The sequence below is a fragment of the Nicotiana tomentosiformis genome, chromosome 2, assembly GCF_000390325.3.
Source record: "Nicotiana tomentosiformis chromosome 2, ASM39032v3, whole genome shotgun sequence".
NCBI lineage: Eukaryota > Viridiplantae > Streptophyta > Magnoliopsida > Solanales > Solanaceae > Nicotiana > Nicotiana tomentosiformis.
In genome coordinates this window covers 138,900,368-138,918,244 of record NC_090813.1, presented here as the reverse complement: position 1 = coordinate 138,918,244, position 17,877 = coordinate 138,900,368, and the positions used below count along the sequence as shown (strand labels likewise).

The window sequence follows — 17,877 nt, the reverse complement described above, 5'->3', positions numbered from 1 at the left end:
TGCAAGTCTTTCTTCTTTGGATAAGTAGATTAAAAAGAAAACAGAGAAGCTATTTTACAAATTTAACAAACAGTCAAACAACATCAGATTCAATGCCAAACTTTCTTCTTTCTGTGCAATTAAACAAATACAATAAAGAGAAGATGTGAACCTCTTTGGACATCAGGTCGAATCAACCTATCTCATTTCTCATATGGCACCAAAATCTCCTATAATATGAATCAGATTGTATGTTGGACAACTATACAGATTTTACAGTATAGCTCATTGCATATGTAAGCTAGCAATGAGGTTAAACTTCTGATACTGTTTCAAGAGAAGATGCCGGTGTCACTGTGGTTGACAACCAATCCAATAGAGCTTTATTCACTAGTTCTGGAACTTCGTCGTGGGGACAATGTCCTGCCTGCAGGTTAACAACAGTTGTGTTCGGATAGAACTCCTTAATCCGGTTGGCCTTGGCAGGACCAACCCAAGGGTCTAGGTCACCCCATAATAACAGCAATGGGCAAGAAAGTTGTCTCAACACACTATCAAGTGTATACTTTCTCTGGTTTGACATGAATCTTGTCATCAGTCTGCAGATTGCAAAGAAGAGGACACTGGTTAAGCTTCTTAAACCAGAAAATAGGAATTCAACCAAAAATTTGAGAGATAAACAACATTGGTATCTTTTCCATAAAATTAGAGCAAATAATCTTATTTTGCAAGCAAACTGTTTCTGGTTATGGTCTACCAGTGATGGGTTTACAAACAATTATGCAGTTTTTAGCCAGTATTATTAGGCTAAAATGTCATGATAAGGAGGATGATTTACCAACTGGCTGGCTGCACTGCTACATAGACTGCTAAGTGCTTCTAGCTTCTCACTATATTTGAACTTTGACCATCTCATGCAACTCTTTCAGCATTTTCTGAGAAACTACTGATCATTTCAGACTTTTCAGTTTTAAGTTCTGAGAGGGAAATCCTTGTCATATATGCCAGAGATTCAAGAGACAAGGACTTGATAAAAATGGAGATTTCTCTTCTTAAGAAAAATCTCCGTACATAAAAAGGAATGCTATTCAGCTATTAAATTGAAGCAGAACCTAGAAAGCTGTATTCATACCGGTAATAAACCTCTCCTGCATTTGGGTCATCTGCAGGTCTAGTAATTGAATTGATGAGATAATCGTCCACGTTTGAAGAATCTTTGTAGACCTTCAAGTAAAAACACATAAAGCAAGTGAGTTGTTTGATAATAGTGAGTGAAGATTATGTATGCTTTTGGCTTAATAAACAAATAAAATGAAACTAGACGCAGATAAGCAGCTATCCTTTCTGATGCATCATGCCATTAGCAAACAGATTAGGTTCAGACATCATTCAGCCACAGTTTACCGATATTAAGTATGAAAACAACGAAGACAATGTCAAGAACAGCCTCAGATAGAAAGAATCATCAAGGCTATCTACTCACCCTATCACATCTGATTGCAACGCTCAATTTTAGAGAGTCAATTTAATCAGTTCCAAAAGTGAGTTTTGACAGTGAGAGCTTTTTCTTGTTTATCTATTTGTAAAGAGAGTAAAATATCTAAAATGAAATCAAGAAAAGTTAATACCAATTCTGACTGTCACTTCAATTCCAGAGATAAGCAATGTGCAGATTTATATACATATTTGTGCAAGAAAAAAGGTAAAAAGTTATGCATGTATTGGTGCAAATAAATCCAATAATTTTGAAGTCCATTTACGTGGTGGATGAGAATACAAACTTGAATTAGTTATAAAGGAACATACGCTCTTCAGGACAGATTCAATACGAGCCGGTTGCTTGGCTTGCCAGAATAAGAATCCAAGGAATACACGTTGAAAGATTTCCTTTAGCGGCTTTAGAATAAGTTTCTGTAAGGCTGTTTCTTCAGTTTCTTTAGCTGCACTGCTGGCATCCCCAAACTGTCCTGCGCTATTCAGTAGTGACACTCCCTTGACTTGACCGGTGAGTGACGCTGCTGCTACCAAAGCAGTAAATCCTCCAAGACTGTTAAACAACGTATAACACACTCATAATTAAATTAAATTTCATCTCTACAAAGTATATGTAACTTAAACAGTGCCAACAAGCTACATAAGATGTTATTTGCTTTACTTATTTTCCCTGATAAATAAAAATCCGGACTCGTCACCACTACCAGATCAAAAGTTTTGCTAATGTATCCTTGGGAAGGTCGGTTTGGGGACTGGGGTTTACCAGATCAGGAAAAAGATAATTAGATAAAGTATTAAGGATATGATCTTTGAGAAATCTCCAAAGGCAGCTGTTTTTCGAAGATAAGAAGCCGCCAATTAACCTACAAGATTCAACGATTTCAAAAGCTTCAAATATGAAGCACTCTACTGAGACATTTCTTGCATCACCACAAACATATACAGATATGTTTTGTTATTTTGGCAAAACTATGAGTTCATAGTAACAGCCTACAAATAGAAAACTAAGACATTGATGTTAGAGAAAGTTCACCGCTACCAAAATTTTGTAGCCACTGTATGTGAAATTTAAGTGTCAGTGATGAATCCATCCTTATTCCTAACTAAAAATTGACAGTGATCAACTCAACTAACTTACAGCCTATATTTCCTAAATTCTTTTTTTTAAATGCAATAAGAAAGTCTGTAGATGGTCAAAGGCAAGACCAGGATGTCCAACATCAAGAAAATTCACTAAAATGACGAGTTGCTAAATGCACAAGCTCACCTGTTCCCCACTAAAACTGCCGGTTCTTTCACTATATCCTTCAAGAAGTCGACAACCTGATCTCTCCAAACCAAGGCATCATAGTCTATTAGTGCCTTCTCGCTCCAGCCAAATCCTATCAAATCCACAGCATAAACCTTGTATTTTTTAGCCAGTTCTGGTATGTTATACCTAAGAAAACAACAGAGACACTTCAGGAGCTTAAAGAAAGTACTATGCAAAGAAAGATTCAGGTCCCAAAAGAAATCACAACTTTATTGTATGTGTCCTCAAAGCACTTATCAATATTATTGAAGAAGAAGTATGTGCAGAATATAAAGAATGCAATTCCATAACTACAATTAACATCTGGAACATTTACAATCCCTTTCGGGCAGCAACAATGATGGTATTTTTACGATGTGGTTAGAATACAAATGTCAGCAGTAGGTTCCTTCTAAGCAAGAATGCACCAATAACTTGACTCAACAGCTATATAGTCCTCCAAACATGGTTCTTAGTTTTAGCAGAAACATTACAATTTTCTGCCCAACTAAGCTATTACTACATGTAATTGACCTCAATCTAACACCACTAAATCTATGGAAAATGGTCATATGCAGACACATCGATCGAATTACCTCCAGTGAAAAGCTGAAGCACCAAATCCATGAATCAGAACAACTGGGAACCCTTCTCCTTCCACAACATAATGAATTTTGTGGCCGCGCCACGTCCAATAGTTGTACCCCTCTGGCTTAAATGGTAGTTTCTCCAGACCTATAATATCAATCCTTTGTCAAGTAATTTTAAAACTAAACTCACACAGGCATAGATATGCAGACAATCCAAGTTACAAATGGGGACTTAACCTTTAGAGGTTTCAGCAACTACAGAAGGGGTAATAACTGAAGCTCCAGCAGCAACAATACCATTCAAAGCAAAATTCCTTCTATTCAATTCACATTTTCCCCCTTCAAACAAAACAAATCTCTTTAATTTGTCAAAAAAAATGAATAAACTAATGGAAACAATGCAAGGTTGAATTGGAAACTTACTGAAATGATTAATTCTTGCAGGCACAGCTAACCTGTTACCTACTGAGTTCAAGCATTCTGTTCTGACAGTGGCACAAGAAGTTGACATTGATTATCTTAGTACAACCTAGAAATCCACGAAAAGCTTTAGGTTACAACTGAAAATGGAATTTTAAAGTTGCAATAAAGGGGTGCAAAAGATTTTTTCCTTGTACCGTGTTTTGAATTTACGAGGAACTGTTATATGTGGCTGCAATTCGTTTTGAGCTGGTGGTAGTTTAGAGGCCAAGTAATGTAACCGGCTAACACTTCTTTTTCCCCGGGCAGAATTTTCAAATTTATAAGCTTTTTGTAGGAAGCAAAATTGGAATATTTTTAGGTCGACCTACTACAGATACACTATACTCATACTCATTTGTTTCGAATACTTTTGTATGTTATAGCGAAGTGATGTTATAGATAACATATATTATAACATAATATAATATATAAATATATTATAGAAAGGTCTGACTATATTTACCAATCAAATATTATTCGGTTTGTTTTTTCCTTGATAGACAATTATTCAGATTTGGATGAGGTTTTCTTACTCTTTAACTTTAAAGTGTGATCTTTGAAGAAGTTTTTTAAATTGATGGATTTTTAATTCCATTTTAGTTTCAGAAATGACTAATAATTCATGCAGGAAATAATACGGATGGATGGCTGAAAATGGACACCTATCATAGCTAGCTAGTAGCTATGTTAATTTACCAGAAGACCCATCATATGTTATGCTCCAATTTATTTCTAAAAAATAGTGTTTGTTATCCTATGTGCTTATGGTCGGTAAATTTGAAGCTCCAAAATGAGTAGCTCAACCTTTTGTTCCATGCCTTTCACTGTGAATGGCAACCTAAAGCTGGTCCAATGGAGAAATGTTATATATTCTTCAAATAACCTGGCTGCATATCAGCCCCTCAAATTAGCCACTGCCCGCAAACTGCTCGATGAAATTGCTAAAAGAACTAGGAGTTCAGTTGCAGATTTACATATTGCTGGATGTGCAGATGGTGGGAATTTTGGAAATTCCAATGCAATTGACGACCTATTTGGAGAGTCTGTGATGGATTGTGCTAGCAATCATATGGATGAGCAATATATAATTGATCAGTTGAGGTACTGTAGCAGTGAAGGAATTCTTGAGCTTGGAGAATTATACTATGCTTTAACAATTAAGACCGGGATTTGGTTCAACAAGTTTGTAGCTACAGCCCTTGTTAATATGTACGCCAAATGTGGTCAAATAGACAACGGTAAGATGATATTTGATAGGATGTCTTGTATTGATGTTGCTTTGTGTAATAGCATGATTTGCGGGTATGTAAGCAATGGAATGTTATCTGAAGCCTTTGCTTTCTTCATCGAGATGGGCAATCTGGATATTGTGCCAAATCACTATACCTACTCGATTTTGTTATCTGCTTGTGGGGCTTCTACAGCTGTTAAAGAAGGAAAACAGTTGCATGCTCAAATTGTAAAACTAAAATTAATGTTACTTACAGCGGTGGCGAATTCAGCTTTGACAATGTACAGCAAATTTGGAATGATTGAGGAGGCCGAGAATTTGTTCCAAGGACTTGCCAATAGGAACCTTATATCTTGGACTGCTTTTATATCTGGACTTTACCATCAAAAGGCCTTCAATAAGGCATTGACACAATTCTGTTTGATGAGAAAGAACAATACTGAACCTAATGAATACACCTTTTCTGTGGCCCTTTCATGCGCAGCCTCTATAGAATGTCATGATTATGGTTGCGCACTTCATGCACAGGTAATTAAACATGGAATGATCTCAATGGTATTCGTTGGGACAGCCATCATAGATATGTACTCAAAATGTGCAGAACTGAGTGGTGCTAGAAAACAGCTTGAGGAGATGGGACGTATAGCATCTTGTGCAACATGGAATGCAGTGATAACTGGCCTTGTTCGCAATGATGAAGTTGCTGCCGCGTTAGAGGTCTTCCATAAGATGCTAAATAATGATATAGCTTGCGATGAATATACATTTTCAGCTACTCTGAAGGCCTGCTCATTACTACCATCTCTTGCGATCTGCAGGCAGGTGCATTCTCGGGTAGTTAAGGAGAAGTTTGGGACGAACCTGCATGTGGCAAGCTCATTAATAGAAACATATGCACAATGTGGCAATTTAGAAGACGCTGAGAAGGCTTTCTGTCTAACATCTACACCGGATGTTGTGACATTTAATGCAATGATTGGAGCTTATTCACAGTATGGTTATCCAACGAAGGCTATATTCTTGTTTGAAAAGATGGTGGAGAAAGGGATATTACCGACTAGTTTCACTTTCCTTGCTGTTATTTCTGCTTGTAGCCATTGTGGTTTAGTTCAACAAGGGAGAGAGCTCTTTGAGTCTATGACAAGAGATTACGGAATTCTACCTGAAGAGAAACACTATAGCTGCATGGTTGACCTGCTGAGTAGATCGGGGCAGTTAGAAAATGCTCTTGAATTCATAAACAAGTTGCCAAATGAACCCAGTGCTCCAATCTGGAGACCTTTTCTTGCAGGTTGCAGATTTCACGGTTTCCTTGAAATGGCAGAGTTGGCGGCCAGTAAAATATTAGAGCATGACCCAGGTGATGCATCAGTTTATGTCACTCTCTCGAATATGTATGTTGAAGCGGGCAAGGTAAGTGATGCACTCAAACAGAGAGCGCTGATGAAGTCTAAGTCGATACAGAAGGAACCAGGTTGTAGCTGGTTGGAGGTGAATGCAAAGGTTCATAGATTCTTTTCTGGTGATAGAAGACATATAGATACACCAAAAGTATATTACAAATTGGAAAACCTGGTGCAAAAGATTCAGACTGACTGTTACAATTTAGCCAAAACATCAATACTTAATCGAGAACTTGGACAAGTTACAGAAAAGTGCTTATTTCACAGTGAAAGGTTAGCAGTTTGTTTTGGCCTATTGAACTTACCTAAGGGAACTACTATACGTGTATTCAAGAACATTAGGATCTGCTTGGACTGTCATACGACAATGAAGCATATATCAAAGATCACAAATCGAGATATCATAATAAGAGATAATTACAGATTTCATCATTTTAAGCATGGCTGCTGTTCTTGTGGGGATTTCTGGTGACGTTTCATCAAAGTAGATCATTTTTTCACTGAACTTTTGTCCAAGTTTAACTAAAGCTGAATTGGTTGATTGGATATACCATTCTGAACATTGAAAAGAGTTGGGGTTGATAAGGCGCAATGGCTAAGATGAAGGTATCAATATCATATATAAGTAACCTCAACATCATGGGTTTAATTCTCACAGGAACTTGCTAACTATTAGTAATAGGTAATCTACATGGTATGCCCATTGGAAATGCTAGTTAACTCTATATACCTTTGAAATATTTATTTTACCTTGTATACCTATTTTATAAAAGTTTATTACTTTTTAAACTTTTAATCTCATTATATACCATTAAATAAATCTCACCTTTTAAGGAACTAAATTATCTCTTACTCCAACTTAATAAATCCCTTAAAATACTCCATCATCCCACGTTTTAAGGAATTGAAATTATACATGTTCACCAAAAAGTCCACCCCAGTAATTTCTCTATGAAGTACTCCATAATCTTTTTCTTCTTTTTCATCTATGTAATCAAAAGAAAAACAAAATAACGTGACAATGTTCTAATTAGGGATATAATATATAAACTAAAATAAAAGATTAGAATATGCTATTCAAACCAATACACCACAATATCCTAATGAAAAATACATTATTCAAATCAAACAACGATAATATTCCAATTTGGAATACAATATTCAAATAAAACATAACACAATATTCTAATTTGGAATGCAATATTCAAATCAAACATACCACAATATTCTAATTTGGAATAAAGTATTCAAACCAGATTTTTTAAATTAAAAAATTATAGAATATTTGGTTTGTATATTGTATTCCAAATTAAAATATTTTTTGAGTATTGTATTCCAAATTAGAATATTATTGTATGTTCTGTTTAAACATTGTATTCCAAATTAAAATATTATAGTATTTGAATAATGTATTACAAATTATAATATTATGGTATATTTAGTTTGAATAATATATTCTAAATTAGAATACTGTGATATGCTTGGTTTAGATAGTATGCTTGTCATTAGAATATTGTGGTATATTCAATTTGAATTGTATTTCAAATTAGAATATTATGGTATGTTCAAAATATATGGGAAGATTTGAAAGTATAGAGTATACAATATCAAAAATGAAGTTCTGATGGAAAATATGAATATGGTTTAATTAAGGGAGATGTGAATCTCAAAATTCAATGAGTACAGGTTTCAATAATTAAGGCTATATTTAAGGGATATTATCCCCTTATTAATAGTGGTTGTTACACACATAAGATTCTCTACCAAGATATACGATGTAATTTCTTTATAGGTATACAATGTAACTTTCATAATTAAGACATAGTGAGTAAAGAGATTTATAGAGGGGGTATACGGCATTCAAACCCCTTAGTAATAAACTAGATGCCGTTCCCGTGCTAGCACGGGGCCAACAATTTGTGTTACATTATTTTATCCGATAAAAATTTAACATGATGATTAGTTTAAATATTGTTATTTAAGTTAAATTTAAATTTTTTAAAATTGTGTTTGGACTTAAACTTTACTCGGTGAGAAATAATTTTCAAACAAATTTTTAATTTTTAATTCTCTATTTCAATCTTTGAAGTTGAAATAACGAACCAAAATTTAATATATACATTATTTTCAAATTATATTTCAAGTTGAAGGTGAAATATTATATATCCAAATTAACCGAACTTCCAAATATTATTTTGCAATTTCAAGTAAATATTATCCAAATGTGTACAATAAGTTACAATATTTTTTATATTATGTAATTAAAAAACAAAGTTAGCACACAAAAGGACGTAAAATTACATAAGAGTATCAAGATAGTAATTGGGCAAATCAACGTTGGATAAATAGATGATGCTAACATATGAAATTATAATTTACTTTAATAGTTCAATTGCATTATTATGGTATGGACAAATGAACTCTAGGTAAATAATTATATTATTAAAATTACATAGAGGGTAAGCATTCTAATGTAACCTTTTTTTCTAAAACATTGAGTTTTCTGAGAAAAATATTTTAGCATAGCGATTCAGGAGGAAATGATCGTTCAAATAAGGGTCCCTTTTTAATGAAAAAATGAGACTTTCTGATATATATGCTATAAAACTTTCCCAAAACTTTTGGACAAATAAATTTCTCTATTCAAAATTTCTAAAGAGTCTACCAAAGATCTGAAAAACGTCAAACATGACAATTACTCATGTGTATTAACCGAACCTCACTTTTTAATTAATTCGAATTAACTAATGTGAAATTGTAGAAACAATAAATGGAACACGAGCTCAACAGGAGCTCCAATGGAGAAATCGGAGAATGTACAGAAAGGGGAAAGAACAGAACTGAAGTTTCTAGAAAGGAGTTCACCTCTTCATTTAATCAACACAAAAATGAAAAATGTAATAGTTGTTCCTACTTATACAACGTGTACTAATAACTAGACTAACCAACTAACTAATGACAGTTGTCACTTACCATTTGACAGCTCACTAATTATTTCACTAACTACATTCACTAACTACTTTACAAGGAATGAAAGAAAGAATAAATACAATGAGCTATCTCAACAACCCTCCTCCCCCCCTCCCCCCCTCAAGTTGGAGGTGAGGGGCTCACTGCCAACTTGCCAAGGAGTGTGGAATGCTTGATCCCTGTCAAGGACTTGGTAAAACTATCGGCTAATTGGTTATTAGTGGAAATATGGTGTAGAGAAATTCATCCTTCCTGCAGCTGGTCTCGTATAAAATGGCAGTCCACTTCAATGTGTTTCGTACGCTCGTAAAACACAGGATTTCTTGCAATGTGTAGGACAACTTGGGTGTCACAAAATATAGTAATATGCAAGGATAAAGGAACAATTAGTTCAGTGAGAAGCCTGACAAGACAAACAAGCTCTCCAACAACCATCCCAGTTGACCTGTACTCAGCTTCTGCAGAAGATAAAGAGATAGTGGACTGCTACTTTGATTTCCAACTAATAGGGTTGTCCGCAAGTAGTAAAATGTATCCACTAACTGATTTTCTAGATTGGGGACATGTTGCCCAATTTGAATCACAAAAAACTTTGACTGTGCAGTCTGTATTATTAGTAAGAAAAATTTCCAAGGTTGGGTCACCTTTCAAGTACCTTAGAACATGATATGAAGCCTTTAAATGTGGCTCCCTGGGGCTTTGCATGGATTGATTGAGATGTTGTACACTATAAGCAATGTCCAGTCTAGTATTAGTGAGGAAGTTGAGCTTCCCAATCAACTTCCTGTAGTAGGAAGGGTCTGATAGCAAGGCTCATTCATCAGCTTTCAGCTTCACGGATGAATCCAGAGGAGAAATCATAGGAGGACAATCTATACAACCAAATTCTTTCAAAAGATCCACAATGAACTTCTTCTGTGACATCAACACTCCTTTGTCTGTGTATTGGACCTCTAAGCCTAGGAAGTAGTGAAGCCTCCCCACATCTTTTATCTTGAATGTGTTGTGCAGAAAGCCTTTCAGGGACTCAATCTCTTGTAAGTGAGTACCTGTGACAAGAACATCATCTACATATACAGCCGCAAACACTACTGATCCTTCAGCCTTCTTATAAAATAAGGAGTAGTCAAGCATTGAATGAGTATACTCCTTAGAACATAATGCTTCAATTAGTTTCTCATACCACTGTCTGATTACTTGTTTGAGTTCGTACAAGGACTTGTTTAATTTGCACACCAAGCCTGACCTCTCCACAACCAGCCCTGGTGGCACCTCCATGTACACCTCTTCATGGAGATCTCCATGGAGGAATGCATTGTTGACATCTAATTGTAAAACTTGCCATCCTTTCTTGACTATTGTTGTAATCAAAGCTCTCACAGTTGTCATCTTTACTACTGGTAAGAAGGTCTCTGTATAATCTATCCCAGCCTGCTGTGTGTAACCCTTCACCACTAATCTTGCCTTAAACCTTTCTATGCTACCATCTACTTTATGTTTGATGTTATACACCCACTTACACCCTATTGCCTTCTTTCCAGCTGGAAGAGGAACTAAATCCCAGGTCTTATTTGCATATAATGCTTGGAATTCCTAATTCATTATTGCTTGCTAAGCTGGCTTCACAACAGCTTCCTCATATTAACTAGGTTCACATTTATATGAGGCCGTTTCCATCAAGTGGTGACTGTTAGAACTTAAGGCATTAAGGAAATTGTAATGAAGTCTGGGTGTAGAAGTAGTAAAAGAAAATGATGATGTGCTTTGGCTATCACTGGAAGATGGAGAGCGGTCATGGTGAGCAAGTTGCAGTTTAGGAATTGTGTACTCATAATCTTTAAGGTAAGTAGGAATTTTCAGAGTTCTGGAAGGTCTACTCTAATCTGAAACCAAAATGTTTTGGTCTTGATTTGAGATAGTTGGACTATCAGCAACAGAAAAAGTCTTGATATCTGACTGTCCAAAGGTGATTGAGAAAATGTTGAGTTATTATAAAAAATAGGGGTTGAGGTGAGATTGGATCTGATTCAGACATTTGCTCATTACTAGACAAAGTTCTTGGTGACACTTTATGGTGATTTTTAGTTATTAAATGTGGAGTGATTCCTATATCATTGGCAGGGAAGATCTCATCTTATAGATGTGATTTCATTTGAGGAAATGAATGGAATATTTTACTAGGACTAGTAGACAAGGCAAATGGGAACACATTCTCATAGAATACTACATCTCTTGAAATATTTATTTTCTTTGTGGCCAGATTTAGTACTTTGTAACATTTTGTCCCCAAAGGATATCCCACAAAAATATGGGGAGCGGATCTTGATTCAAATTTATCCTTGTGAGTTTTGAGGGTAGTAGAAAAACATAGGCACCCAAAGCTTCTAAGATGGGAATAATTTGGTTTCGTCAGGTACAGTTGTTCAAATGGGCATTTAGTCTTAAGTGATGATGAGGGTAATCTGTTTATCAAATAGGTAGAGGTCAAGATACACTTTTCCCAATATTTTATGGGCAATTTAGATTGATACAAGAGTTCCCTGGCTGTTTCTAGCAGATATTTGTATTTTTTTTCCACCACACCATTTTGTTGTGGTGTATATGGGCATGTTTTCTGATGTATGATGCCTTTTGATTGAAAAAATAAGGTGGCTTCAGAACTGGAGAATTCAAGGCCATTGTCAGTTTTTATAGTTTTGATACTAGTGTTGAATTGGTTCTCTATCATAGCAGAAAAGGCCTTGATAGTATGCAGGACATTGCTTTTACAGCTTAGCAAATGAGTCCATGTGGACCTGCTGTAATCATCCACAAGTGTGATGAAGTATTTATATTTGTCATGTGTTGTAACATGATAGGGATCACATAGTTCAATATGTAATAGCCCAAAGATCTTAGTGGTTAATGTTGTTTTTTCTAGGAAAGGCAATCTAGTTTGTCTTGCCATTGGACAAATATGGCAAAGGAAAGGTTGTTTAGGTGCAAAAGTAACAGGTATATAAGAAATTCCTTTTATTTTGACAAAAGGTACATGTCCTAATCTGTTATGCTGCAAGAGATCAAGCAAGTTCGTTGTAGTTAAGGAGCCATCAGACACACAAGAATCACTTTTATTGTTGGAGTTATTTACAGAATGATGCAGATGTGCAAGTGAATTATTCTCATTACTACTGTGAGATGGAACAACAAAAGTAGATGCAACAGGGGGAGTAGAACCAATGTTATAGTTATCTGAACAGTAGAAGTATATACCAGTTTTGGCTTTACCAATCTCCAGTGGCCTCTTCAGTGAAGGGCCCTGTAGAAGGATGCAAACAAACATAGTAAATATCACAATACAATCAAGTTGGACTGTCAAGGAATGGACTGATATCAAATTGAACTTGAAACTGGGCACAAAAAGGACCCTTCTGAGACTGAACCTAGGACTAAGGATTACATCACCAATTAGTGTCACCTTTACCTTGTAACCATTAGGTAGGGTAACTTGGTAGGGATAGACTAAGGTTCTGATGTTGGTTAGTAATGATTTATTATATGTCATATGGTTTGTGGCTCCAGATTCAAGTATCCAAGAATCAGTACTTGATTTTGAATTCTCACACAGTTGATCACTAGAATCAAAATGAGTAGAACATGCTGAGATACCTGCAAAGTTCACAACTCCTCCATTTATAGTAATGTTTCTAGATTTGTCTCCTCCTCCTTGAAAGCTCTCCAAGATGCTGAGTAGCTGTCCATATTGCTCCTTAGTTAGGTTGTGCGTAGTTCGACCTTGCTCCTGACTCTGAGAGTTATTTCCATCATCTCTTGCTGCAGCTCCTTCACTTTATGACCCAAGCACATTTCCTTCAATCCTTTTTCCTTTATTGAATTTGAAGTTTTGGTGGGAATCCGTGAAGCTTATAACACTTTTCCTTAGTGTGCCCTCGCCTTTTGCAGTACTCACAGAACAATCGGGGTCTGTTAGGGAACTGATTTCCCCTATATCAATTATTTGTGTTGTTGTTCCCCTGCTGAGTGTAGTTTGTCCTGAAACTATTACTTCCTGAACCATTTGCATTCAAGGCAGTAAAATCCATCAAAAGATGAGTACTTAGCTTAACTTCCCTTTGCTTTTCCTCCTGAATGAGAATGGAGAAGGCCCGGGCTATTGTTGGAAGTGGATTCATCATCAAAATACTTCCTCTCACCACAGTGTATACTTCATTTACGCCCATCAAAAACTGGATTAGTCTTTTGTCCTGCTCAGCTTTGTGCATGTTCTCTTTAGATCCACATGTGCATTTACAAGCACACTTAGCATGTATGTTCAAAGTATTAATTCCCTCCCAAAGCTTCTCCATTTTGTGTAGTATCCAGTAATGTCCAAATTCCCTTGACTCATATCATTTATCTCCTTCTGGAGCTGATACAGCTTAGCACCATTGGTCTGATCAAACCTGTCTTCCAATTCCTGCCAAAGTTCCCTAGCATCATTAACATATTGTAGATTGCCTGCTAGGTCATTGGATAGCGAGTTTAGGATCCACGAGGTCACCATGTCGTCGCATCGTTCCCATTGATCGAGGGTAGCATAATTGGGATCTGATTTCTTACACTTTCCGATGATGAAGCCTACTTTGTTCTTCAAGGAGAGTGCTCCGAGGACTCCTCTTCTCCAGAATCTGTAGCAAGTTCCGTCAAAAGCCACCGGCACTAACATAGATCTGTCACTCTCCGACGGATGCATGTATAGCGGACTCGTAGAATCTAAGGTTGTCTTATCTATCGTCGAGATTTCTTCATCTCCAGCCATGCTTTGGTTTAACAAAGTTAAAATCGTTGTCAGCAAAAATGAATTGCTGAGATGAATCAACTGATTGATCGATTCTTACACAAAACCCTAATTCCCCAAAAAAACAAATAATTTCTTTCTTTATAGACAGAAGTAATCGAAATACGAAAGAAGGAGGCTCTAGGACTAATGCCTGTGCTGTGATACCATATGAAATTGTAGAAATAATGAAAGGAACACGAGCTCAACAGGAGCTCCAATGGAGGAATCGGAGAATGTACAGAAAGGGGAAAGAACGGAACTGAAGTTTCTAGAAAGGAGCTGAACTCTTCATTTAATCAACTCAAAAATGAAAAATGTAACAGTTGTTCCTACTTATACAACATATACTAATAACTATACTAACCAACTAACTAATGACAGTTGTCACTTACCATTTGATAGCTCACTAACTATTCCACTAACTACATTCACTAACTACTTTACAAGGAATAAAAGAAAGAATAAATACAATGAGCTATTTCAACAACTAACAACTTGTTTGGATGGTTGTTAACCATTGTATCGTATTGTATTGTTATTCCAAAATAGTATTTGTTTTTATTATTTATTTAAAATTGATTATATCGTATTGTTAAATTCATTATTCCGGAATAACCAAAAGCCCCATTTTATGAAACAATCGATTTGGTGTGGTGGGATTTTTTTTTAATTATGCCTTTACTTATTACTCCATAGTTCTATTTTATCCTTCACTTTTTTTAACTCCAAATCTCTAACCTTTTAACCTACTTTGTCTTCGTCCATCTTTTTTAGAGTTGGTTCGTGTCATTCTTTTCATCCAAATATCTGTTCGTTTCTTTGTCTCTTTTCATCGTTTTAGATTATTTTTTTGTTGCTAATGATAGTTAAATTTTTTTCTTCAGGTTTTTGCTCTTGTTTTCAAGCTACATAATTGGTGATAAATTAGTAGAACGAGATTTTCTTATATTATTTTTATGTGTAATTTTTGATAATTTTATAGTAAACTTATCAGTTACAGTACAGTATGATACAGTCAATGTCACGACCCAATTTCTCCTATAAACTATGATGGCGCTCAACGTTACCGCTAGGCAAGCCAACAATGAACTAGCCATGTATTTATTCTTTTAATAATTTTAAACTAGTTGATTTTTATTTATTAAGTAAATGAGAAGTAGAAAATTTGATAAAGTAAAGCGCAAACTAATAAAAGAGCAAGTGTGGTGAAATAGATACTCAAAAGCCATCAAGTGTCTACTAGCATATTTCCAAGACCCAGTGTCACAAGTATATGGGCAACTAGTAGAATATACAAAACACATATACTACTGTCTGAAATGAGATAGACAGAAAGTAAATACAAAAGAGAGAGATTGCGGGTGCTGCAGAACGGACTCAGAGAGCAGCTCACCACTATGCCTCAGGATAACGGGGGTGCGCGCCTGAGTGAACACCAGATGCACCTGCCTCAGATCATGCACGATTAGTGGAGAAGTGTAGCGTGTGTACATAAACAACATGTACCCAGTAAGTATCCAGTCTAACCTCGAAGAATTAGTGGCGAGGGGTCTACATCGACACTTACTATGGGCCAACAATAAAATATAAAAATTCTAAATAGGCATGGAATATGTGAATAATAATAATAACATAATATCAGGCAGCGAATAAATAATTCTTTAACTGATAGTAAATTCCAAAAATATCCAACTAACACATACTAACTCCAAATCTATTTCGGAACAATAAATAAATTATAACCTCTCAAGTCATGAAAATAATATCAAGTGTATTCGAGCTCCAAGCATTAACACGCTCGATGTATGCGGAGGTCGTACGGCCTGATCTAGAATAATGTGTACACTGTCGAGGCTCGAGCGGCACAAACCATATATGCATCTATTATACTGCTGATGCGTTTGGCCCACTCCACAAGAAGAGAGAATACTCTATGAACATCCGATTTAAAAGTTATCACAAGACAAATACATAAGGAAGCACAATTTCTATTAACGGTCAAATAACCCACCAAAACTCAAAGTAAGTGAAATTCGGCCTTTACGAATCCTTTATCAAGTTTTAATATAATTTAGGCACTTAAATTAACAAGTAGAGTGCAAACTGTACAAGTATTTCATGATTGGATCCTAAAACTACCCGGACTTAAGCATGATTAGTAGCTACACACGGACTCTCGTCATCTCGTGCATACGTAGCCCTCACAATTAGAAGCAAATAGTAATTTAAAATACCTATGGGGTAAATTTCCTCTTACAAGGTTAGGCAAGAGACTTACCTCGTCTCAAAGCTCACTTTCCGGCCCACGAATTCACTCTTAAGCCTCAACTTGGTGCCGAACAATCCGAAGCTAGCCAAATATTATATAAATTAATCAATATACGCTCACAGATTCATAATTTAGCTATTAGAGTAATTACCCAACCCCAAATTAGATGATTCCTAAAATTCACTATCGGGCCCACGTGCCCGGATTTCAAAAATTTTTAAAGATAAATGTTACACATAACCTCACGAACTCAAATATATAATTTCTACCCAATTCCATAATCATTTTCGTGCTTAAATCTCATTTTTTAAAAACCTAGTTTTTTCAACTAAATCCATAATTTCTCCAATTTACATGTTAAGAATCTACCCAAAATGCATGTATTAAACTCATATTGTTTAGAAATTACTTACCTCAAAGTGCTAGGTAAAAACCCCTCTTCAAAGAGCTCTAAAATCTCCCAACAAGTGAATAAAATGAGCCAAAAAGCCTAAGTCCCGACATTAAATGGACCTTACTTCCCCAATGATTTTCGCTTCTGTGGACCTTGGGTCGCACCTGCGACGCCGCACCTGTGGAAAATCTATCGCAGGTGCAGTCCTCGCCCAGCTTGGCCAAGTCTACTTCTGCATAGAAGCATGCGCGCCTGCGCATCCGCTTCTGGGGAGCCGCATCTGTGCACACGCGCCTGCGGATAGTCTCCCACTCCTGCGAACCCAGGCCTCTTTGGCCTAGCCAGCACCTGCGTCCATCTTCCTCGCACCTGCGAGCTCGCAGGTGCGGTAAGCTCTCTGCTTCTGCGGCCACTGGACAACCTGCTCTAGTCTGCTTCTATGGTGGATGGGCCGCTTTTGTGAGGTCGCACCTGCGGCCAAAATCTCGCAGGTGCGAATACACCAGAACTGGAGCACCAGCAGCTCCCCCAAGTCTAAATTCCGAGTCTGATTCCAATCCATTTTGCATCCGGGGCCTTCGGGACCCCGTCCAATTACACTCACACATCTAGTAAAACGGACCCGCTCGTACGATCAAAACACCAAAATAATATCAAGAAATACGAATCGGACGCCAAAACGCATGAATCGAATTATGAAACTCAAAAACTTCTAGAAATACTTTCGCGAGTCCGATTCTTATCAAATCAACTCGGAATGAAGTTAAATTTTGCGCACAAGTCACAAATCACCATACGGAACTATTTCCAGGCTCGGAATCCCAAACGGACCTCGATGACACCAAAATCTACTTCAAACCAAACTTAAAGAACTTGAAAAACTTTCAATGCGCCAACTTTCAATATTAAGCGTCGAAACGCTCCCAGGTCATCCGAAACCCGATGCGAATATACGCTCAAGTCCAAAATCATCAT

At 36.4% G+C, this 17,877-nt stretch overlaps 3 protein-coding genes across 4 annotated transcripts; 1 reads left to right on the top strand and 2 right to left on the bottom strand.

Annotated features, from left to right (window-relative positions):
- Window positions 1-88: 88 nt before the first annotated feature.
- Window positions 89-4,104, bottom strand: LOC104085808 (uncharacterized). 2 transcript variants are annotated; one of them, XM_009589932.4, is made up of 8 exons: window positions 3,972-4,104; window positions 3,778-3,883; window positions 3,592-3,693; window positions 3,361-3,499; window positions 2,741-2,911; window positions 1,786-2,026; window positions 1,112-1,203; window positions 89-578 (listed from the first exon to the last, which is right to left on the bottom strand). In XM_009589932.4, the coding sequence occupies exons 2-8, from the start codon at window positions 3,863-3,865 to the stop codon at window positions 293-295; spliced, it is 1,119 nt and encodes a 372-aa protein (XP_009588227.1). In that variant the 5' UTR covers window positions 3,866-3,883; window positions 3,972-4,104; the 3' UTR covers window positions 89-292. The 2 variants fall into 2 exon arrangements, with proteins under 2 accessions (XP_009588227.1, XP_009588226.1); XM_009589931.4 differs by lacking the exon at window positions 3,972-4,104 and having other exon boundaries at window positions 3,778-3,955.
- Window positions 4,105-4,606: 502 nt separating this feature from the next.
- LOC138905707 (pentatricopeptide repeat-containing protein At2g03880, mitochondrial-like) lies at window positions 4,607-6,922 on the top strand. Its single transcript, XM_070194228.1, has one exon. It carries the CDS (start codon window positions 4,607-4,609, stop codon window positions 6,920-6,922), a length of 2,316 nt encoding a protein of 771 aa, XP_070050329.1.
- Window positions 6,923-13,732: 6,810 nt separating this feature from the next.
- LOC138905706 (uncharacterized) lies at window positions 13,733-14,218 on the bottom strand. The gene has a single exon (XM_070194227.1). The coding sequence runs from the start codon at window positions 14,216-14,218 to the stop codon at window positions 13,733-13,735; it is 486 nt and encodes a 161-aa protein (XP_070050328.1).
- Window positions 14,219-17,877: the final 3,659 nt, after the last annotated feature.